Source organism: Apteryx mantelli, chromosome 3 (genome assembly GCF_036417845.1).
Source record: "Apteryx mantelli isolate bAptMan1 chromosome 3, bAptMan1.hap1, whole genome shotgun sequence".
NCBI classification, from domain to species: Eukaryota; Metazoa; Chordata; class Aves; order Apterygiformes; family Apterygidae; genus Apteryx; species Apteryx mantelli.
In genome coordinates this window covers 82,033,762-82,059,131 of record NC_089980.1, presented here as the reverse complement: position 1 = coordinate 82,059,131, position 25,370 = coordinate 82,033,762, and the positions used below count along the sequence as shown (strand labels likewise).

The 25,370-nt window shown below is 36.5% G+C and overlaps 1 protein-coding gene across 5 annotated transcripts in view; it reads right to left on the bottom strand.

Moving 5' to 3' along the window:
- Positions 1 to 23,571, bottom strand: part of TBC1D32 (TBC1 domain family member 32) — a 97,815-nt gene extending 74,244 nt beyond the window's left edge. For 3 of the 5 annotated variants that reach the window (XM_013959076.2, XM_013959080.1, XM_013959081.1), the window contains exons 1-17: positions 23,547 to 23,571; positions 21,479 to 21,633; positions 17,720 to 17,881; positions 15,081 to 15,258; positions 14,356 to 14,427; positions 13,073 to 13,198; positions 12,054 to 12,132; positions 11,813 to 11,913; positions 11,658 to 11,719; positions 11,007 to 11,151; positions 10,207 to 10,266; positions 8,611 to 8,710; positions 8,226 to 8,363; positions 6,720 to 6,812; positions 6,280 to 6,422; positions 2,018 to 2,145; positions 702 to 903 (exon numbers count right to left, since the gene is read on the bottom strand). In XM_013959076.2, coding sequence (XP_013814530.1) covers positions 702 to 903; positions 2,018 to 2,145; positions 6,280 to 6,422; positions 6,720 to 6,812; positions 8,226 to 8,363; positions 8,611 to 8,710; positions 10,207 to 10,266; positions 11,007 to 11,151; positions 11,658 to 11,719; positions 11,813 to 11,913; positions 12,054 to 12,132; positions 13,073 to 13,198; positions 14,356 to 14,427; positions 15,081 to 15,258; positions 17,720 to 17,881; positions 21,479 to 21,633 — 1,944 coding nt within the window. In that variant the 5' untranslated portion in view covers positions 23,547 to 23,571. Of the gene's footprint in view, positions 1 to 701; positions 904 to 2,017; positions 2,146 to 6,279; positions 6,423 to 6,719; positions 6,813 to 8,225; positions 8,364 to 8,610; positions 8,711 to 10,206; positions 10,267 to 11,006; positions 11,152 to 11,657; positions 11,720 to 11,812; positions 11,914 to 12,053; positions 12,133 to 13,072; positions 13,199 to 14,355; positions 14,428 to 15,080; positions 15,259 to 17,719; positions 17,882 to 21,478; positions 21,634 to 23,546 lie in introns of those variants that run through there. The other 2 variants (XM_013959078.2, XM_013959079.2) reach the window with 2 other exon arrangements.
- Positions 23,572 to 25,370: the final 1,799 nt, after the last annotated feature.

Sequence of the window (25,370 nt, the reverse complement as noted above, 5' to 3'; positions counted from 1 at the left end):
CAACAAAACCAGAAAAGTTTAGCAAATGAAGCATGTTCAATACATGCACAATATGCAGCAGAACTGCTGGGCTCAGGTTATTTCAGGCAGAAAGAGTATTAGACTAGCAATCAGACTGAAGTTACGCTTTCAACATTTTGGTAAGATATTCAAGGATGCAAATGAGAGAAGAACTCCTGCCTGTACAACTCATAAGGTCTCTTGAGAGTATTTCAATGGCATCTAACCAAATAAATCAAACATTTAGAATTTATTTTTCCTCCTATTTCACCTCAAAACTAATTAGTTTATCTTAAAAATTACTAAGACCACATCTAGGAAGTTTTTCTTTCCATATATCCAAAACAAAGAGTGAAGACCAGGTCTGTGGCGGACACTGGCTATTATGATATCAGATGACCTCTATCAAGGACAACGGTTAGAAAGAAGTTAATCTACGAATGACAGATCTACCTACACATCTTCAGAGTTCCTGGTTTCACATTAAAACACAGAAGTCTTAAACTAAGTGCCTGCCAAGTTCACATACAGAAGGAAAATTCTGAAAAACAGAACTTAATTTTTAGAGCAAGAATGAATTTCCAAGAATTCTTATCTCACTACTTAAATATAAACAACCTAAACCAAAGAACAACTATTACATAAACCGAAACTCTTACAGTAAATTTTGGCTAATCTTCCCAATCCCAAATGAGATTTACCTTCTTCCAAGCCTCTGCAATAGATTCATGCAAGCCATAAGGAAAAAGCACCTGCAGGCCTTCACAAGTTCTGTACATCTGACGACATACAAAAATGAAAGCTCCTTTAACAACTGGCAAACGCTCAGATCCAGACAAAAGAGAAACGTCGTCATGAAGAAGCTTCTTTGTAAACTCAACAATTACATGAACAGCTGTAGGACTAGAAGTAAAATAACACTTTTAAAATGTTGTTTTGTAGTCACCAATAAAGTTTGAAACAAATCCTTTGCATAAGCTTATAAAAACTTTTATAAGAGTAAAGGAAAGAAACTCTGGCCCACTATGTTAATCCCTGGAACACCATTCAGAAGAGAAGAAAATGTAGGGCAAGTGATTTTACTCTGGCTACAGGTCCACATAAAACAAAAATGGATCCACTGCCTTCCATCTAGCCCACACGGCCACAGGATACATAGGGTGTATCTTTCTATAAAGAGTCCAGCCAGGAAGAACAAGACAGTCATTTTAGCTTTTGCTTAATCAGTACTACCATTCTTGACATAAGGGGACAAAATTTGTTCTTGTTCTTCTTTTCCCCTATCTGAGATCTGCTTCTGAAGTCTTCTAGGTTAGTAACACAAAGGACACCTTTTTCTGCAAATCACTATCTTTTACTTCCAACACCTCCAGCTTCCCCCACACGTTCCACATAACTGACAGCTGTGGCTTTTCAGCTTATTTCATGACCTGCAGCTTAGTTACTTTTAAAGGTTACTCTCAATTTTACTGCCCTGTTTAGCATCATCTAACAATATGCTATCCATTGGATCATGCAGGCTCCTAAGTTAAATATGCTGTTATGTATGCCAACTTCTGATGAGAGATCTGTCTCTCTTGCTGTATTAAACAGTATGTCTCTTAACTGCTGATCCAAATGGTACCTTCAGTCTATTCTTCCAATGAAAAAGGTTGATTTTTAATATTTATTTCAAAGAAAACACACAGAATAGAGGCCTTGGCCTGAACAGTAACACAATGAGTAGACTGGAACTACATTCAGAGACAAGAAAGCTCCCTCTCTCATATGGATAATAAAAGCACATAAGCCATGGAAGTCTCCTTTAACAAAAAGTATTTCTTAAAAGTGCCATTTCCCCAGCTAGTCACACAACTGTCTCCACAATACATTCTCTAAAACACTTCCTATCTTACCTGATAATCAGATACTGTTACTCAAAGCATAAACAAAACATATAGCGTGTTATAAATAAATGAAAAAAGGGAAAGCAAGTCTCATTTTATATGACTAATGCAATTCATTAATGTACTCTTACTTATCTTCTTTGGCAGAGTTTTCATTTCCTCCATAAAGAAGAAGAGAAAGACCATCTTCTACAGCAGCAATCCTTGCCAAAATATCTGCTACGTGAATTAAAGTGGTTTCAAGACAATTTATACACATCTGTTTAGAAGCCAAAAAAAAAAAAAGTTTAAAATTCAATGCTTTTGTGACATCTGTTTATTCAAGTCTGGCTTGTGTATGCAGAACCTGAAGGTAATTTTTCTAATGACTTCTTAATGGTTCAACAAAGTAAGCAAGCAGGCTACATTCAAATCTTCATCACAAATGGCAATAATTACCACTTTTAATGATTATGGCACAAGTCCACAGACTGCACAGATATCGAAAACAGACATTTCTTAACTCCTTTTCCCCCCACAATCAATGTGGAAAGACTCCTGATAAGCCTGCTAAGGGTATAAAAACAATATCTTAATCAAGATGAGAAACATGGCAACTCCCTTTTTGCTTCGTATGAATGACCAACCCTTTGGCTAGAACTGGAAAATTAATTTCACAAGATCTTGTTTGTCCACCTCACTTAAATTCTCTCTTCAAAATCTTGCTCTTGCTTATTTCTCCCTCCTTTCCCAAAGTCACAGCACAAGCATGTTTCTTTCTAGGATGAGGTAGGCCTAAACAGTCATTTGCTTTGAAATTAGGAGGGAAATCTTCCCCATTGGAGCAAACCAGCAATCTGTCAACTCTTTACACACATCAGACACCATGTAGGCACAACTGGGCTGTAATCAACAGGGCCTGAACATTTAACATTGGGATTCAGACTGCTCTGTCCAGTACACTCACTGGTGAATGTCCTACCTGAATAAATGCTGAGTTGGCCATTGCTCATTAGTAAGTGAACCGAGTATGCCAACGGTGGACAAGCAGAACACAGTGCTCCACGAAGACCCTCTCAGGTAGCAGCAAGAGCAGGCTGCTCTGCACAGGGAGGGGAGCCAGGCGTGTTACAAGGCAGACGGATAGAGGCAGAGGCCTCCCCATCAAATGGGCAGGCATTTCCACACTACTCATGCAAGGGAAGCAGACCTGGTCCAGTCATGGTAGCAAGGTTCAGCCAACAGTCCAAAACCCCAGAAAACCCCATGGAGGTGAGGCAAGTTCAAGATCAAGCCACAAAGCTGAGTTAGGGTCAGGATCAGGTGCAGAGGCAGTAATCAGGGTCAGACACAGCCCAGAGATCACTTTGGCTGCACACCAGCACCATTACCTAAGTTGGCCCTGAGCCTAGGCAGCCAAACCCTGAGGGAGCAGAAGAAGGGGGAAGATGTGCCCAGGGCCTGTATCCAGCAGTTGCAGTTCTGCAGGTCTTGTTCCAAGCGTCCTAAAGATGCTCACCAAAACTCTGTTTCTGTTCACATGCCTCAGAAAATAGTGCACATCCAGCTCCCTTCTCAGTGTACAGTCATGAGATAACTAGAGTGTACCTTAAAACCCAGGAACTGGGAAACACTCCCAATTCCCAGGACTTCTACATAAATGATGTACTCACAAAGAAGAATTACACAGTTTTCAAAGAGAGAAATTCCCTTTGGTAACTTCCACCTATCCACACCAGGGAAAACAGAAAGGAATCAACAGTGAGAGGAATTTTAGGGAAGTTTCTAGAGAGAGCTGAAGGTAAGGAGGATTATTGTTTCCCAGTAATGGTTGTTAAATACCTAGTATGTCAAAGTGGGGAATAAGCACCTCCATCCTAAAGTTAAAGTCCGCTGCTCAAATCTTTCTCATTTGTCCATTAAGGACAGCAGGATTCATGGGAGACAGGATTTTAAACTGCTGTACAATTCATCTCCTGTTTCTTCTCTTAGAGGTAGCTCTATATTCTATATGGTGCACTGAGGAAAAATAAACGGTCTTATTACTTTAAAACTTAAGGCATTTACTATTAATACCTGTGGACTAAGGAACTTAAGAGAAAATATGATTAGGACTTTGTTTTTCAGTTAAAATTTTCAGTAATACAGAGGGTTAAAAAGCTGTCTCTCTCTGAACTTTTATTTTTAGGTTGCTGGGAGACATCATTCAGGATTCCAAGAAAGGAGTGTACTGTGCTGTCACTGTTTCTTCGTGAAGTACTTTTATTTTACTTTCCCTGTGCAAGACAAAGAAAAGATAGTACTTTGTTTATTTAAAAAGTGAATAAAATGTTCTACACCAGCTATGCTTGAGCAGCAATTCAGAGCCTGCAGAGCCTAAAAGGTCACTACTGCTGCCCACAAAATCTGGTGACTCCTGCTCACAGCCACCAAGCTTCTCCACCCCTCTATAGGAAAGATTAGCAATATTACTCTGCTTAAAAGGCAAGTAAGCCCTGCACTAGTGGATTTACAGACCAAGCAACAGTACCGTGTTTGCTCATTAGGCCCACTGTGCAACTGAGGAGAGACCACTGCAGGCAGCTCCAATGCGTTCCCTTCCTCCTCCCAAAATTAATAAACATGTGCGGCCAGGTGACCAAAATTTTCAGCACCACTATTTCTTACCATATTTCAGTCCAGCTTTCCATTTGAGATAAATCACAAAAGCACAGTCCAGCAATATAGAGACAAACACCACATCCTGCATGGGGTTGCAGGATTTCAGGGTGTTTAAGAAGTGGCAATGGTCTGGTTGGGAAGCAGATAAACAGTCCCAATTCTTGTAAAGGAAAAAGAGGGTCACCCTGACTTTTCCAAGTATCCACTTGCCAGATGCAATACAAATCAATCTGCACTTGTGCAGCAGCTTCATTAGAACAACTAAGTCACATTCGACATTTACAAACCATATACAGATCTGGGCCTACAACAGCCACTGTGCAAACATATCAGATTTTCATGCATACATTAAATATTCCTGACTATGACCTGTTTTTTTTCCAAACAAGCCTATACTAAAGTGTAGGAGGGCTTACAGTTCATAAGAGATCGGCTACCTATGAGTGACAGCTGGGCACAGCAGAAAGAAAAACGAAAGGGAGGAACTGTTAAAGGTTGAGATAATTATTTTTTAAAATAGTAATAATTTACTAATGTACAATAAAGAACAGAGACAGTTATATATGCTTTATAATACAATGTGACTACAGAGACTGCTTGAGGGATTACAGAGGCCTCAGTCACAGCAAATCAATGAAGTACTGATTTAGTACTATTTTTAAATTCACCTATCAGTGTCCAAAGTATTTACAGGTTCAGTCTTTTTTGTCATTTAAAATATCTGCATTAAATCTTTGCAGTGTAAAATAATAACATGACAACTTGAAGTGTTGATCCTGCAAAAGTGTGTGCATATATCCTTCTAATATGTATAATGTATATATAAATAATGCTACTATACTCAGTGCAGGTACTCACAAAAGATCTAAACTATTGATGTGATCAAGTCTGGCATGACCATGGTTTTAAGCACTATAGAAATATCTATTTAAAAATTTTTTTTGAAACCAATTATTTACATTTACAAAAATATTTCAATGTTTAAAAAAACTAGGTAAGAATATTTACAAGAATCAATATGAAGAATATGATCTTTTCTGAAAAATAAACCATAGTAAAAGAAATAATTAGGAGGGTATTGACACAATTTAACTTTAAGAATCTAAATAAGGTACATAAGTTAGGATCCTGGGCTGCCTTTATAATCTCAGGAGATCAATTCAAAGTATCTTGGCTATTAATTTCTCTCAAAGACTCTCTATATAGGACAGTTCAGTCTCCCAATACACTCCATGTGCATTTAGGGCCCTCATCCTCATGTCTCTGTCCAGAGACTTACTGTCACCTAGATCAGTGAAATTTTAACAGTTAAAACAAAAAGTAATGGGATGGGCTGAAACTTAAAGCACTTTGCCATACAAGTATAATTAGGCTTTCAAGTACCTAAGCGTAGATAATACTTCAAAGTTTTTACATCTCATGGGGATGCTAAAAAAAATCCTCTCTCCCTTCTTCTAATTTAAAAAACAATAATTTTCTCTGAAGCATTATATGTCTTACCTAGTCTATGCTTTGAGAACACTTCAAGTTGCAAGCTGAATTTAAAAAATAAAAGTGCGTTTCCTTTTAAGTAACAGGCAGAGTAGAGAAGCACCCATGAAAGAAAATATCCTGTTTTCATGTGTCTTGTGGATTAAAACAAAAAAAAAAGGCAGATGTGAAACCACATAACTACATACATCTTCTATATAGCAAATATATAGCATGATGATCCTATATAGGTTTAAATATTATTTGAAAGACTACTACAAACCTCTGTGCCACTCAGTAAATTTTGAATAGGATGAAGTAGGGCATCTATCACTGCATCAGTGTATAAACATTCAGCAGCACATCCCGTTTGGTCACAAAAAACTTGCAGAATCTCTATAACAAGACTCGCAGGAGAATAATTGTCTGGCAAACACAAGAAATATTTATTTGTATTTTTAACTTACATATACATCAATATATCTGTACAGCTTATGTAAATACTTCTGAACCATAACTTCATTAAGCACTGATTTAATACAATTAGAGGCAGGAAGGAAAAAGGAGGCAGGAAGGAAAAATTTGCACAAATACTGCTATTATTTGCTTACCCTTACTTATATGCTATTATATGCTTACCCAAATTAAAAATTATAAAATATAAAAGTTATCAAATGACTCATTATTATAGAATATATTAGTATATATTAAATAAACATATACCTGTATGCACTGTCAAAGCTGTCTTTGGGTAACTCGGAGAGTAATAAATAAGCTGAGTAAATAACACCAACAGATCTGTTAGCGATATGCGATCTACAAAAAAAAAAAAAGAAAAAAAAAGAAAAAAAAGAAAGAAAAACGTAATCTGGAAATTAACATGCGGCTTTAATCTTACAAATGAAGTGGATTTTGTAAACATACATAAGCAATGCTTTCTTTTACTGAGAACATCAACATTATATACAACTGATAAAGTAAAGGACATGCATCTCCCAGGGACTCTACCACAGTACTTCAGGTTCAATTTATAAAGCTTGATCTTGCTCCCAACTTAGCCAACTGCAATCTTACCATGTCTTCCACTGAAATAGATGGCAGCCAAAGTTTGAGAATGCTGGATACATGGTTGTAGGAAAAAGCATTACCCTTCTATTAGATTAAGTGATACAGCTGGAAGAGAGAGAAACTGTCAGACACACAAACTCTTTTTCAGGTCTGAAACAAAAACAACAAATGTTCAGCTAAATGCAGGTTAGGAACTACTTCTCTGAGTTTAATGTAATTATGTTAATAAATCAGGCAATTTGTGAGGAAAGGGTCGTCATCTGTGAAACTGAGAAGGACTCTATTAAGAGGATAGATGGTAAGATCATTAGCTTTTGTAGGGGAGAGGAAAAAGGTAAACATCATCAATGGATCACTGCTTGAGTGGAATATACAGCCAATCCGCAAATGACAAAAAGACTCAATTGGTAGCGGATGTTTCTTCCTGAAAAGACAACCACTTCATACTGGACCTCTCAAGTTCTGATCCTCAAACTAGAGGTACAAAATACCTTCAAAAGACAAGTCTCAGAACTAGTATCCAGAAATACTACGCAATTTATATTGAACTAGCAGAGATATTCATGTAATGGCACACTACTTTTTTCCTCACACACCTGTATTTGCCAGCCCTGAACAATGCACCACTGTACGCAGATTTCTCTGGGCTTTAGAGGGCTTTACCATCTCATCTCTTCTCTCCTTATTAATACCTCTGCTCCACAGGTACCAATCTTCTCCTCTACAATGGCTTAACAATTACATTAATAAGTTAAACTCAGAGCAATTGTTTTCCATCTGTATTTAGCCTGAAATACTGGTTTTGTTTCACATCTGAAAAACAGTTTTGACCCTGAACATCTGTCTCTTTTTCAACTGATTATAACAACTGATTTAACAAAAGATATTATCCATACCTAGAAACACTGAATCACACATATATTGATGCAATTCTCCTTCAACATGAAATTCATATATGAACTGTAAGGACAAAAGTGAACTATTCAATCATTTCTGTCAAAGATTTAAAAAATGGTGCTGATGCTCAAGATTACCTATGTCATCTTTTAACAAAGGTTTCCAGGTAAAGAATTGCTGAACAGAGTATTGTCCTATAAATCCACAATATTGACAGATATACTGTTACTCAACAGGTTACATTTTTCTCAGCCCTCCCCTTACCTTTCCTGTTTTTCAGCTGTACTGGAAAGAGATTTCGGCCTTGCTTATAGATCAACAATCTTCCTAAAAGGCATAGTGAATGCACAAAATAGATGTACTGCAATTCTGGTCCAGTATAAGCAAACTTCTGCTTATCGCCTTTAACAATAAAACCAAAAAATTAGAATGCCCATTTGAACAACTACTACAATATACATGGATCATTTTGAGTATAAAGACATACAGCATAAGTGACCGCTGCTATTACAGCTCTCAAAAGACTTAGATAAAATGTTTTTTGGTGAAAACCAACAGATAGCTTGTCTTCCTTTTGATATAGTGCACTCAAAGACCTAGAGAATGCAGATGCACATGCATATAATGCAATACATGCAAAGTTACTTACTACAGCGCTGCTGGGAAAAAACGCCGACTCTAGAAGTTCTGTCAACTGCTGACTTGCAAAACTCAAAGTAGTCAAGACATTGCTGGACAGCTGCATTAATCTGTCAAAAAAACCCACAAAATAATAAAATGTCTGTCATTTTACAATAAATTTGTTTTTTTTGTATCCAAGTACTACCTCTTAATGCAAGAATCTAAATATTCACATCACTGCAACAACAGCTCACGTTTCAGTGGTTTGCATGAAGAGGCAAATCAAAAGGAGATAAAATTTTATGGCGCTACTAAAATGCATCATCAGAAATTTCAGTTCTATAAGCGCTAAGACTAATCTATGAAAAAGAGTAAAAAGAACATGCAAGTATTTTGAGAAATTAATGATAATCTATATTTGGTTGCTATATTATCATTAATATGGAAACTTGTCAGTATCCACATGAGAAAAAATTTGTCTAGAATATATTTACATTAGGAAACTCTGGAAGTTGGTTTTTGGGTTCTGCCAGTGCTACTACTGTTTTTGCAAAACTGATGTATCGTTATCGTATCACTATTGCCTAATCATTGTACATAAAAAGTTTTAATTTTATCAGCACAGATTTAAAAATTAATCACAAATATAGCATATGACCAAAGATGTAAGCTTACAACTATTATATTTTGGAGCTGCTAAGATATTTTTCCACATATGGGCAGAGTAATATGTGCACATTGAAAAAGCTGAAATAAAATAAATAGACATACGTACTAAATAAAAAAAATTAATTGTAAGCTTACCTATGCTTATAAATTATATTAGACCGCCTTGTTATAATGCACTTCCCATCTATAGTTTTTGCTGCACAACCATGCCTTATTCTATGCTCTGTGCTATGCATACAAATAAACAAATCAAACACACCCATCTTTTATAGTTTCTCATCCTTATTTCCCATCTTAAGGTTTTATCAGTCATATGCATTTCACATTTATTAATTTGTATAAGATTTTACAAAAAGTCCTGTTCTATAATAAATGGACCTCATATCTATATTAGTTTCACTGAAATCGATGAAATTTCCATCCTAGTGGAGAGATCTTCCCATACAGAACATATGATAGCATTAGCATCTACATTACCATACATTTTCCAATTTGATACATTTTGCTGTCACTTCAAATCCTTAATGCTTCATATCACAACTTAAAGACTATGATGGTTTGAGTTTCTTCCCAACAAAAATCTAAATTCAGTGTATAGCTTTTATGACAATTTTTACGCACCTTATGCTATTTTTTCCTACATTTATAGAAATAATTCTAAATATGAATGCAATATGAATGCAACATAAAGACTTAACAAATAATAAACACCTGCTATAAGGCATACAAATTTCCCCTTACTCAGATCAGGTCACATACCCTTCTTTGCATTTAACAATGATTTATTTAATGAAAACAAAAATTATATAATAATTAAATCAATCTGGACTCATCTAGATAAAGAAGAGGGAACAGCTCTAACAAAAGGAAAAAAAGAGGAAAAAAGTTCAAAGCCCAACATACAAAGCAAAAACAAGTTCCAGGTAGAATGTGACAACCATAATTATAGACTTACCAAAGATTTATACTTCTTTTCCAAAAGTCTAAGCACCACTGTTCTGCTGTAATATGCATGCTAAAATTACAAAGAAGAACTAATGTAAACTTCAAAAATAGCTTTAACTTTGAATACAAAAATTAAAATTATCTCCAGTTCTGTTCCATTAGAGATCCTGTGCACAGCAACATACTTGATGAATTAAACTCCAGCAAGTGTAAACCAGTATTTCACTCAACTGGGCCTTTCGTTTGCACTACAGTAAGGTGACAATTAAAAAAAAATATATCCTATTAGGAAAATGTGTGCAATGTGTAGTGGAACATGCTGTAAAACAGAAAAACAATAACCATGCTGAAATTTTAGACTACATGTATATACGACATTGTGTAAATCATGAATTATAAGGTTATACATGGTAGGCTGCAGAATGCCCTATGTCCACCAGGAATTAGCAAGTTGCATATATTGTAGCATATGTAACCATACTTTCATGCCTCTCTTGCTCATCATTTATTCCACAGAAACATTTGCATCTTTTGGTGGACTTCAGTCAATTATGACAAAGGGATTTAAGTCTTAAAGAGCATAAACTTCCCAGAAATTTTATAAAAACTGGTACCTGAAGAGTAAGGGAAGGAGAGAGTAGAGTTAAAGGGCAAAGGACATACATCCCTAAGAAACCAGACTTAACTACAGTGCTCATTACAGGCCATTATCAGGCCACTATAGGTCTATGATACTAATATTCATAAATCAACTTTTCAAGATGCATGTCTGACATCAACAAGCATTTTTTTTGTTTGTTTTTTGCTTACCGTCCATTTTTTGAACCAAACAGCTTTGATATCTAGCAGAGCCAAGAAATACACTGGACTCAAAAACTCTGGAGAGGCAAGAGGACCAGGCTCACATTTTACTGACAACAGTGACAAGGTACACTCCACTATTTCTTCCATGTATCTTTTGACACAAACAGGAAAAAAAAGAACAAAAAAAAAAATTAGTTAAAGCTTTCCGACAGTAATATTCAGAAATAAATTTACTGTAAACCTCTTATTGTTCAGATAAATAGTAAATATCAACCATGTTATCTTTAATTTGATCTTATAAGGTTATTAATGCTTGTTGTGTTACCAGGAATAAACTTAATAGCACCATGCTAGTATTCTCCAAAATGATTGCATATTTTTAAGTGCTAAATATTATACTTATTACTTTGTAAAACATCTAAATTATTTTTTGTAATAAAGCATTCAAAACACTTTAAAAGCAAGCTTAATATGATTCATGACTACTCCTATGCAACTTCCCTATTCCACTTTCCCCCCTATTTCTGTTTTCCTCCTTAACACCAACCAGTCATCTGCATACCCTGTCACCCTTCTTTTGAACATATAATGGATACATATAATTTTAACAAAAACATTAAATTTAGAAACAGTAATACATTATTGAAGGCAACATACTTTTCAGGATGACGGATCCAGAAGGATGGAGCTTCCTTTTGGTACTCATTTAAAAGGCGCACCTGTTAACGTAAGGGTTTTAATTAAAAAATAAATAATGCATGGTGTTTCAGTTATGACAAAAATGATAGAAGGTATGGAAAGCTCATTCATACCTTTTTAAGTAAGCGATTTATGTCTGTATTAGATACATCCAGACCAGCGGAAATAGGAAGATAATATTCTCCAGAAAGAAAATACAACTCCAAGTGTTTTGCTAAAAAAGAAGAAAAAATAACCAAACTCCATGACAACAGTGGCAAAACAGACTGTATTAGACTGTTTCATAGTAAAATGTAACTGATTTTCAGGAAGTATATGAATCATGAAGTCTTCAATGTAATTTAGTGCACATACCTAAACTTGTATATACTTCTCTTGTCATATTAAATGGAGAAGAAGAAAAGGTTTTTGCATAGAACCTCAAAATTTTCTCCTAAGGGAGAAAAAGAGTCAGCAAGCAATGTATTATATTAACACATACATAATGCACATACATGTGCAGCATATGGCACAATCACTAATATATAGCAATGTTATTCTTAGTATTACATATTGCTCAGAGAGCTCTACTGATGTGAAGCGTATTTTATAAAAATGCATCATTTGGGGCCATGGAAATGTATAGTCCCAAGGAAATTTTACTCGAATACTACAACTGATGGCACCAATGCAAAGCCTCACTGATCTACAAAGCAGGAGGTCAGAAATATTACTGCACTTTTTCATTAATGCTACTTTTTATGTTATTAAACACACCAGTGACTTCTAAACCAGTACTGTTTTGAAACCAGTGGTAGACCTACTAAACTACAAAACAGAAATACATGACAGCAGCTGGGGTAGCTTTTATATTTATTTGAGAAGTACTTTAAAATTGGAAGTGGGGAAAAAAATAAAAAGGCTTAACTTGCAGAATAAACAGTCTAAAAGTAGTTTAAAAAGCTACCACATTTTTTCCCTCATCAGAATCTGTGCATCATTATTAGCATCATTTTCTTACTGTCATGAAGTACATACCTGACTTAAATAGGAAATATTAACATGAAATGTTTTACAGAACAGTTTGTCAATATTTTTTTTTTCAATTTTACTTTGTTAAAAGACATTCGAACCTCTTCATTCCCCATTAAAAACACGTAAAGGAGTACTCGTGTCTCTAGAGTCCTGTTGCGGCCACCTTTAAATCAAGACCTATTGGAACCAGACAGTTCTTTTCCTTCAAAACCAGTTTATCTGATATGTGCACAAATAACAACAAAAGCCTTAGGATACTGCTGGACTACTCGTAATATACATGTAACTTTTTTTCCCCATCTTCAGTACCCTTTATTACAGCTAAACATCTGATAACTGAATACAGAACATGAACTTACACTGAAAGTTGCATCAGGATCTGACAGAGACATCGTTAGATGTTTACGCAGATTGGGCCAACTCTCAGAGTTCAGTATATCAGAGGGAGGAGCAGAGCACAGTGTCTGCAATGCTTCTTGGCGCACCTGAAGCAGTCAAACAGATAAACAACACAAATCTGTCAAAAGCAACCTCTCAAATAAGTAACTTACAATATCCTTTGGAGGAAGGAAGGAACAAGCCTTGGCTGTAGAACAGATAAGGAGTTCCAAAATATTTAATCTCCATGTTCTTATGGTGATTTGGGCAAAACACTAAATCCGTGAGAAGAACAAAAAGAGTACATTTTAAGAAGCAACAAAACCATTTTATACAATTAGGTTTTCAATACTAGATGGAAGGATTATGTTTATTCCTGTTTTACATTCTGCTTGTAATCAAATATTCTGTTATAAGGGAATACATCAAGAACCATTTTCTTTTATCATTCAAATGCTACAACTGAGTCTAGCAGTTTTGTAAAAAGTCAGAAAGGAAAAGTGGAAAAATGAGTTACCAGACACTCTTCATGTTCTACTGTTGAATTTTCATCAGCTTTATAACTTAAATAACTTCAAATATCTGGGTTTGTTCTACTTAAAGACAAATGTAGTCTCTGCTCATTTAGTTCATATTACTGAAATCAACTGTAGGGAAGTTAAACAATATTTAATAGCATCAGATTTTTAACTGCTATGACTTCTTCGATTGCTGGGCAATTACAAGCAAATCTTACTAAGAGAGAAAGCTCTCAAAATAATGATGTTTCTGCAAGCTTCAAAAGTATCAGCAGCTGAGTAGTGGTCAGAGAGCCATATTAGTACTGCCAGAAAGACAAACCTAACTTGGATGCTATATATTCCATTTGGCAGCGGTTTGCTGGCAAATCAGTAAGCATATCTCTTTTCTGATAATGGTATCACAAAGAACAACATGAAGTTATCAAGAGGGGCAAAGGGCGTGCATACAGGAAGCCAAGCTTCAGGGATTTTATTTTTCATACAACCTTTTCCAAACTAAAGAATGCTTATCTATAATACATGAACTCGCCATAAAAAATAAAATACTTGTTGCAACAACAGCTTTTGAGCCAGACAGATATGAATAATGAAATACTCACTGCACTGAAGTCAAGACACATGAACCAACAGAGACAAGCTTTCACTTATGTACATAAGAGGGTTATTTACATGCACTCTGTTTTCCAATATACCATAAACATTTGTTTGTATTAACGAGTTTTTATTTCTTCCTTTAAACTTACTTCCTTAGGCTGAATAGGATCAAGCCTTTCTGCAAGCAGCTGCAATTGTTCTTGATTCATGAACGTGTAACTCTGTAATACGCATTTAAAATTATGATTAGTATATCTTATTAAAATGAACAGCAGAAGATTAAAATCATCAGTCTTCTGGATATCTAATTTACTTTTAATAATTAGTATTTTAACATTTATCCTAATTTAACATTAAAATCAACATTCTAAGTGTTTTCTGTGGTTTGGCCAAAGTTAAATTTACAGCAACAGAATTCTTTTATACATTTTGCTTATGTTTTATTTAGAAGTTTACTCTATCTTTATAAAATATCTTAGAATAATTCATTCAGTAAGTAACATAGTATAGTGCAGCAGTCTGGAAACGAACTGCACATTTCTTAGCTCCTACAGGAAAATCACGAAAAGTTAAATAACGTATTGCTCTTCTCATTATTCTGTCTTTTTATTTTATAATAGTTGAACAGGTACTTTAGAGTATAGGGGCAGAATTCTTCCATCTAGCACACATTGCCAAAAGGTTAGGCATCTAGTACAAGCTCAGTACTCAAGAGCAGAAGAATGGCAATCCATTCATTTTAGGAAAGGTATCAAAGACAGGGAGGATGAATCACTTTTTAGGGTTGCCTCTCAATCTCCACTGACTACACAGGAACTTAAGCATGAAACTGAAAATTTGTTATTTCATAACATAGATAGAAAACACATTGTACTTGGTTGAACGAGGAGTCACTGTCAGAGCAGTTGTCTGTATAATAACCACTCTGACATTCTTTCTTAGTTTTACTATCCAGCTCCTTATTACACATCCGATCTTCTTCAAACTTGTTAATCAAAGATTCTACCACAACCATCATGACATTCTTCAAGGCAAGCATCATTTCTCTGTACCTTCAAGGTAAAGATGATATTTAATATTAGATAGTATAGAAAAAAAAAATCACAAATGAAATTCTGAATAACTGAATATAGGTATAATGCCACTTAGAACTGAACTCACTGAATGAGCAGGAAGGAACAAAAAACAAATACAAATACAAAATCAGCAACAAAACATGCATATCTTAGATATTTTAGATAACTGTATTTTAAAATTATAATAAAACTCCTTTGTGCCTTTCTAAAACCACTCAATGAAACCACTGCTAACATAATCCTATACTAAGAGGTTCTTAAAAAGGAACAATATGAACCCATCTAAAGGGAGAATCTGTCCCTGAGAAAACAAAAGATCAGCTCTGATCCATGCTACTGTTTATGCTTCAAGTTCAACATGTAATTTTTCTTCTGATATAAGCCTTGAGCAGAACCAATACAAGAGAATACAACCTCCTGATTCAAGATTCTAGAGTACACATCATGCACATGAAACAAATTTTTTTCAGTTACACAGGTTGAATAATAATTTCCACATGGAAACAATTCAAAATAAAATTTGCCTCAGAAAAAGATGCCACTGTAAGATTTTGGTATTTTCTTTCAAATTAGTTTTTCTTTAAGACTATTATTATTTATTTTACAGTCATTAAAGATAATATGAATTATTGTATTGTGCTTTAACATCCTCCAACTCTAATTAAAGATGTAAGACAGAAACATATTTAGTTCATTGGAGCTTCTACTATCAACTTTAATGAGCACAGGAACTATAAGATCCTGACCATCAAAACACAAGACATAAAGAGCATAATTTGAAAAACAGTCATCTTAATAGCTATTTTGAAGGTGAAAATAAAAGCCAGGTGTGGTTGATTACAAACTACTTTCTAAACATAAGTGACTGTATTATAAAAAATACAGAATGTTTCACTAAGGAGTCAAATTCCATAATGCATTTTTCTACATAAATACCTTTATACATCGTAACCACCAGAAAAAAAAAATACAAAGCATAAAAACTGAACCTTGAATGATCTTGAAATAATATCAAGATTATCACAGCAAAACCTAATGAGACTCAATCAGGGAGGTGATTCTCCCCCTCTATTCAGCCCTGGGGAGGCTGCATCTGGAGTACTGTGTCCAGTTCTGGGCTCCCCAGTACAAGAGGGATGTGGCACTACTGGAACAAGTCCAGAGAATGGCTGCAAAGATGATTAGGGGACTGGAGCATGTCTGCTATGAGGAAAGGCTGAGAGAGCTGGGAGACTTCAGCCAGGAGAAGAGAAGGCTGAAAGGAGATCTTATTAATGTGTACAAATATCTTAAGGGAAAATGTCAAGAGGATGGGGCCAGGCTATTTTCAGTGGTGCCAAGTGACAGGACGCGAGGCAACGGGCACAAACTGAAACACAAACAGTTCCATCTGAATATGAGGAAAAACTTCTTTACTGTGAGGGTGACAGAGCACTGGAACAGGTTGCCCAGAGAGGTTATAGAGTCTCCTTCTCCGGAGATATTCAAAACATGCCTGGATGCAATCCTGTGAAATGTGCTGTAGGTGACCCTGCTTGAGCAGGGGGGTTGGACTTAGACGATCTCCAGGATTTAAGGATTTAGTGTTCACAAAGGTTTTCTATATAAGGCGTCTTTACTAAATAAGGTGTTCCAAGCCTATGAATCTGGACTGTAGGCACTTGGCAATATGCTCACATACTGTTCTCCACACCAACCTATTGATTTCTGGACATCTGCCTGTGAGTCAGGCATTCAGAAAATCTTGAACAATTACACACAGTTGGTTCACCTATCAATTCTACACACAGCCCTGCAGGAGTCTCACTGTATGTACACTAAAATCCAAAGCAAGATAGTTCAAATTACAATATACTTACTGTAGTATTGACAATACTTGTCAACAACAGCAGATCTGACTAAACACACTACTCTCACAGGATACCTGACTAAATCTCAAAGAAGTGATCTTAGAAAAATACATGTATCTTAATACTTTTTTTTTTTTAAACCAACACTGTCATGCATAATATCCATTCATATCTAAGGAAATTACCATACTGTAATAATTGAGAAAAAAATTCTCCTTTAGGCCAGCTTACACATCATAATTGAATTTAACACGCAGCTAGCAAAGTACCATCAAGTAGTGACTCCTCTCTCTCAAATCGTACCCCTCCAACTCCAATCCTAGATGTCGCAGTATCTTGACAGATTTGCTACCAGTCTTTTTATGCAACAGTACATACTCTTATTTCCAGTGTAAGAACAAGCATGACGAATTGCAATATAAGGACTAGGAAAATCTGAAATGCTTAGCATTGATATTTAAAAGAAAAGAATCACTTTTGTAACCCTTATAGCTGAGAATTTGTATTTTCAAAATAAGTTCTGGAAAAGAAAAATGAATACAAAGACCAAAAAAAAACAAACATGCGAATTATGTGTATATACTCACTCTTTGGATTCACGGGTCTTCTTAGTAACATGCTGGACAAGAGTGTCATAGCCAGATACTTCACCCTGATTTTGAGCAGAAGTACATTTTTCTGTTTCTTCTTCAATCACAGATCCCAGAGTATTATTTATATATTGTCTAAGGTATTTCACAAATTCATAGCTGCAACAAATACCCAAAATTAAAATGTAACATATTTCCTTGAGCTCAGCTTCAAACATTTTCAATATTATATTAATATAGCTTTTTTTTTCCTCCCAGATCTCTTACTGTAATGTAAGTGTTTACAACTTAAAGGGAAACAAGCTTCAGTTGTGCAAAAAACACAATCAACTTTGATTTTCTTTAATACATTCATTATCAGCATATTCTATGAAGGAGTACTACCAAATAGTTTCTAATTTCCCTTTGTGCTTCTTCTAAACATAAAAATCTACCCAAACACAATTTAAAGTTTTGTGGACAAAAATCATAAAATATCACTAAGTCTCAAATTTAAAATTCCTAAGAAAAATCTATTTGAGTATGTTGAACATAGTGCTGGCTGAAGGCATACTTGTTTGGAAGTACCATTTGTGCGGTTTACATATAAAATGAAAAGAAACATAGAAAACTCCCTTTACAAATTATTCTAGCAGATAAGTATGTCTAAGGCCTAAGCAAGTCTGTGTGTCACGATAGTATGCCGAAGGTCTTACCAAACCAAACTGATAAACTAGCTATGATTACATCTACATGTTTAAAGGGTTTTTTTTTAAAAAAAGGCATTTTACTTTCTTACTATTAAATATTTATATAAATATAACAGTTTTTAAAAAGAATAATTGGGAAGAATTTCAATAATGAATGCTGTTCACTGGGGATTACTCTTTAGACACTATCTTAGCAGCAAAAATTGCTTAAAAATAGTGTCCAGAACATATAAACAGTTTTTTTGTTAATATTCCAAATTGTATAAGGGATGAAGCATGCAGTAATCCACATAAAAATCTAATCATATTAAAACAGTAGATGCATCATTATATTTTCACTATACCAAGTGCATATGTGCAAGTACTTTATGTGAATTAGCATCAATGCACAGAGGGAGCACACTCAAATTAAAAAAAAAAGTTCATTATGTATGTACAAAGTCCAATGCTATAAAACGCAGATGTAAATAAAAGCAACTGTTACAACAGTTAGCAGCTTTTACCTTTCACAGATATTTACAAAAAACAAACTACATTCAAGGTAAAAGACAAATTTATGTTCACTTTTTTGTGTCACGATACATATTTTTTCACTGGATTTCCTATCCAAAGTTCTGTCAGATATAACAGCCCTACTTTTTTTTTTTTTTTTCCATTTCCTATGCATTTCCCTCCTGACACCATTTCTGTTCTTAACGAAGGTAACAAATATATCTCAAAAAAGATGCAACTCTTCTGCTTATGTTTATTTTTGTGTTTTCATTTGTCTTCAAGGCTAGCTTTTTACTATTGCAATAATGAAATTGCACATCACTCTTTGCTGAATGAAAGCTTTCATAAAACTTTCTCCCATTTGTTTTATGACAGTAACATCAGGGTATATATTTTCTCAGTGACTGCCTTCATTCTGAAATACACAGCAATCACATCATCAATCCTGCATGGAAAGACTATCACTCAGCTTGCCACTAAGTTTGTCTGCTTGCTGTGGTGGTGTTGATCTTTAATTATTCTACCACCATTAAAATGGTTTGTAACAAAATAAGGGTCTCAACATTCACAGAACTACTACTTTACATGAAGAAGCAAGTCGAACTGAGCTGGCAGGGCTTACAAAGGAAGCACCAGGAAAAAAAGTGCTAAGAAAACCTTAAGTATTTAAGAAAACAAACAAACAAAAAACCCCACAAACCATGCTATTTACACAGTAAAAAGTTCTGATTTTCTAGCACTGCTCATAAATTTTGAACTTGATTCAATTTGCCTTTTTATTAGCTGAGGACCCCATGTTCCTCTTTCTTTCACATCAAGGCAGGAAAAAAGATTAAAGACCTCAAAATCTGATAGAATTACTGAGGCAGAATAACCATGGGACAGAAACAGTGCTGATGAAAATGCAGAACTGCACTGGTATATTGTGCAAAGCAAAAGCACATACTGCTGATAAAGGAGCTTGCAGTCCGGAGAGGTAGGGTGAGGGTCAAGGAGAAAGTTTCCTACTAGCATCACTAAAAAATCTCCATCTGACCCCTCTGAGCTTCCATGAAAAAAATCTATATTGCCACAGATCTGAATATGCTAAGACTAGAATGCTTCCAAAAATATTCCAACACCAGACAGTAATACTCCCATTCGGTATCTGAAGCATCACTGGACTTTTATTTAAATTTATACATAAGTTAAAACTTCTCTCATGAAAACTAAATATCCTTGTAATTCCTGATGTCATAATATACTAGATAGAATAATGGACACCATGGTTTCACTGTTCTAAATGGAGAAGCTATGCACCTTTTCCACCAGCTGCGGAAACAGAGACCCCTCATATTCGGTATTTTCGTAGTAGCTGTTCAAAAGACATTGACAGATGTTTGTTTTTTTACTGTATATGCCTTCATCTAAATGAAGATGTGTTACTTTCAAAAAAAAAATACATGTCATTTTTAATTTTGATATATTTTCAACCAGCCTTTTTTACTCTCATGGTTTTTATCCAATAACCCAGTGCTCAAAATCTGAATGATTGTCAACATATTAAAAGTGTTATCTGCTGCAGTATGTAATACAAATTAAAAATGAACTAAAATCTAAAGCATTTATCATCTCAAGAAGATGCAATATATGAGAGTTAAAATGACAGAACTAGGGTTTGTCCAAAATTTCACCATTTCACTTGTTTACTTTTACTTAACTTTCGCCACTGACAGAGCTATGCTAAAAACTAGACAAATTTAAAAGAATGTAGTTAATGCCACTCTTCTGAAACAACTGACCAGCTTTTTCCAGAGAAGTCAGATCACAGAACTCAGGTCCATATTAAAATGTCTTTAAGTTCATTTACCTTGATATTCTCTTGACATATCTTAGATTTGTCCTAAAAATCCCCCACGTACTAAAAAAAATTCTACATCTTAGAGTTTAGGAATATATTTGACTACTATGGAAAGGAAAGAGGGGTGTAGGCTCAGAAAATTCCAGAGAGCATGTCAGTGAGATCATAGTGCCAAGCTTGATTTAACAGAAAAGCGAAGGGCATATATTTTTAACGTACATTCTGAATAAAGCAAAAATAACAACTATGTGGTAAGATACAGAAGGATTGGATAATATAGGCCACAGAGAACAATTATAGATTGCAGCCAAATAGTCTTTTGAAAATTTACCTTATTCTAACAAGCAAAACTATATTGCCTAGCAGGTCTTAAAAATACTGACTGACATTGTTCAGTTAGGATTTCTTCTAGCTTCTTTTTGCCTGTGCATTTAGTACAGTAGAGTTGGCCAAGTTAGCTAGTTTTGTGAGTTTCCCTCTCACAAACAGTTCCTCAGTTATCATTACAGTTAAAATAACATACTACCAAGAGGAAAAAAAAATTTGAAAAATAGCAAAATTCACTTTATCCTCTAAATTAACATCTTTCTAGAGTTGATTAGCTACAGGAAACTATATATGAAAATACATATGCATTCACACACATCAATATAAATTGTAACAATTTCCCATAAATAACATAGTTAAACACATTTAACCTCTTTCAAAGCACTAAAAATAGCAAAATTAGTTTACTTGTGAAAATTTTCATCAGTCTCCTCCAAATGCAAGAGAATCTCTTCTGCACATTCCACTGATGGGGCTCCTGTGATTTTTTCCTTCACACTCTGCAGCAATTGTCTAAGCATAGACTGTAACAGAGCTTCATCTTCACTTGTAAAGTGAGACATCTGTATGAAGTAAATTACAAGAATAACAACATGCTTTCATATTTCTCAGAGGGTTTTTTTCCCCTTAAGATTCTAAGAAAGACGTCAAAGCCTTAAATTATCACTTTTTTTCCTGTTATGAACAGTATGAGGCTATATTCTCTATCAAATACTTTGTCTGTGGTCATCTCTTTTGATAGGGCCTATCTCCAGACAAACTAGATTCAAACTAATCAAATCAGTTTTAATGGACCTCCTGTTATCATAGTACAATATTCTTAACCCACATACTGCAATAAGAAAATCTTGAATATTTTGGACACGTTCACTTAATAGGCACAAGACTCCACTCTAATTACTGAAAAATAAAACAAGTTAAAAGGGAGGTTATACAGATGGAATGGCTATATCTTGATAAGAAACCTCTAAAAGTCTCTAAACTTCTTCTCATATACTCTTACTACCCAGTTCTGATTTTTGGATCCCTCCACTCAGAGCTGCTGCAGTGTCCATGATGGAAGGGGCCAGGCGAAATTGTCAGAGTAGTTTAATTTCCCTGTAGTAATCAACAGCGGAGTGACCTGACAGAAACCTGCCAGTTCAACACTACAACTGCTGGGAAAAAATGGGAGCAGCAGCAGTGAGAAATATCAGTCAAGTCTAAAAGAGGGTGTCTTCTCAGTTCAATTCTCTACAGTTTTCCAAAAAAAAAAAAAAAATCAAAATTCCACTTCTATCTTAATTAAATAATTAACCTAAGTTAATGGCTTAAATTTTTCTTATGCCAAGGAATACTTCCAATCCCCAATGGCAGTTACATCTTACATACTTCTAATCTACTTGAGGAGAAATGATTTAGAGATTTTTTTTTTTTAAAAGGTCAATCAAAAACTCTCTAAGCACCTGTGAATAAATGATATGCACACTTGGAAGAGACAATATAATAAATCACTTCTTCAGACTTAAATACTATTAACTAACAAAAAAAAAATCAAAGCCATATAGCACCAACTGGAGGAGTTCCCCTTTATTGAACGTAATGGGTAGCTAATTTAGCAGTTCTCCATGGTAAGTAGCACAGTTGCTGAACATTTTATTTTGACCAAACATAATTCAAAATTAACTCAATCATCTTACCAGAAATAGCATTAAAATAAAAAATGAAATCCCTTGTGATATTCGCTCAACGTTCTGGTTTGCAGTCCCTCCTTCTTATAAATTCTAGTCTCTAGACATTTAATCAAAGTCAGTGTACTTTTAGGTCTAAATAAATCACTCTCATAAATCTTACATTTTGACCTTGATACCATATTACCCTGCAAAAAACTTCACTTAGCATTTTGGTATAAGCAGACTTTTTTTAAAGTGCAAATACCTGGCTATCGGCTAGAAAGCAATGCAAAGCACTATTCCAAATCATTTATAAACACAAATCATGAATATTGTAGTTTCACCTCTAGGCTGCTGTGAGAAATGTTATTCGAGTTACATAATCACCAACAGAGATACTTATCTTAAAATTCGTTTGTAAAGGTTTTGTGGTGTGTTTTTTCAGCAGGCACACTCCCCATTCAGTGTACCCACAAAATTTAAACTGCCTCCAAGAAGCATTATACTAAGTCTCGTTTTGGGCAGTCTAAGCCTTTTTCTTTTTTAATTCAAATTTATTTTACAGAAACTGTCCCAGAAGTCAAAAGGGAAAGATTGTCCCTAAAACTATAGGCTGATGCTTCAAGTTCCGTGTTGGAGGAGAGCGTTTATTCTTTGGATAAGGATTTTCACTCAAGCTTTTGACTGAGGTTTTGATGGAGGCGAGGTTTAGAACGAAGTGTTAACTTCAGCCACACACTAATGACTCCAGTTAACAGAAGGATGAACAGTTCAAAGGTCCCTACTTCTCTCAATCTTTATCGTCAATAATTTCACCTCCTTACCCGCACACGCACGAAAATAGCTCTTCTTTTCTGAGGGGCCGGGAAGAGGGCACGAGCCTCCCCCCGCGGGCCCCGGCCCCGCCGGCCTCCCGCCCTCGGCACCGACCGGGCCGCCCCGCGGCCCCCCTCTACGGCCTCCGTGGACGAGCCCGCTTCCCGGCGCCCTCACAGCCCGCCCGGCCCGGCCTGGCCCGGCCCGCGCTGCCTCCTCCTCCCGCCCGCCAGACCCCGCGGGGAGGGGAGGGCAGGGCAGGGCAGGGCAGGGCAGGGCGGGGCAGGGCGGGGGGCGCCGCCCGAGCGCGGCCCACCCTGAGGCAGCGCCGGGACTCGGTCCGCGCGGAGCCCGCCGGTGGGGGGAAGGGGGGGGGGAATCACCTTGCGGCGGCCGCCGCCCTCCTCGCCCGCGCTCCCGGCGCCTCTCCCCCGCGCCGCGGCCCGTAGCAACCGCCGCCGCCGAGTCTCGCGGGGCCCCTAGCAACATCGCGAGAGGCCGCCAGGGCGGGAGGGGGAGCGCCGCGCTGCGCCGCGCCGGCTGCGGGCGGCTGGCTGCCCTGTCCCTGCCCGCCCGGCCCGCTGCCGCCCCAGGGAGCCGGCGCCCTCCGCCTTTGCCTTACGGGGGCTGTTCGAGCCGCGCTCGAGGTCCCCGGCCCTTCCCTCGGTGGCGGCGTGTTTGGGTGTTTTCTGCGTTGCCGGCCGAATTACGTAAAGCAGGGGAATAGCGCGGCCCACGGAAAGGGTGGGTCTGCCCTTTCCCCTCTTTTCCGGCAAAACGAAGTGCCCTGGTCCCCGCGGCCACGGGAGAATCCGGGGCTTGGGTAGCTGGAACACGTTTATCGAGAAACGTGGTGTTTATTTCAGACACAGCTAACTTTACATACCTTCAGTTCGGCGGGTAAGGACTCACGCCTGTTCAGCCTCATTCAGATGGGAAACCGCTGGCCTGGATGGTTTTGTGTTGCGTAGGTTTTCCATTAAAATCAAAGGAATACACTAATGTCGTTACTCTCAATTTACATCAGCAGGGGAGCAGAATATCTTAATAAATAAAAATATGTGTGGCAACATCTTGTTCTGTGCTCTTTAGCTCTTATCCATGGGGAAAACTCTTATCCAAGGAGGAAATACTATAAAACACCAAATGAGATTTTTTCCATTCTACATACAAATTAATGCGCAACAGATAATGGTGAAAACATTTGGTTTTGAAATCATTTTCTAGTAGCTTAGCTATAGCAAGCCAGAGATGTGTTATAGTTAACATACATAACAAACAGATTATGGTTTACAGTGCCTGCATGTAAGGTGAAACTTAATGTACATTTTTAACTTTTATTTTTCTAATGATTTTGATAATGCCAGTAATGCTGATCTTCTGTAATGAAATATTTTTGTAAGTGAATGTGTAATCCCTTCAGATAATAGAGCTCTGCTTAAGTATAGGTATCCATTCTCCCACAGTAGAACTACTGGCAAGTTGTGGCCAAACTTGTAAAATGCAATACTTCTGTAAAACAGTGATGATTCAGGAATTGAAACATGCACTGTCTTACTGTTAGCTCCTTAGAAACAAGATTTTGATCCCTTGCCATGGAGCCTCTCTGGTACCTTTAGCACTGTTTTCTAAAGCTCTTGGAAGTACCCTCAGACACCCACAAAACAATTATCTGTTTCATTGCTGCACTGATTGCAGCTTGCAAAGGAATAGGATCTTCGGTAAACTAACCAGAGTCTTATTAGCTCTGTCTTGCAGTCTCCAGGTCTTCCAAGTGCACTGCTTGGAACTAGCTACAAGCTGCAGCAGCTTATTCTTGGCCTATGCCAGCC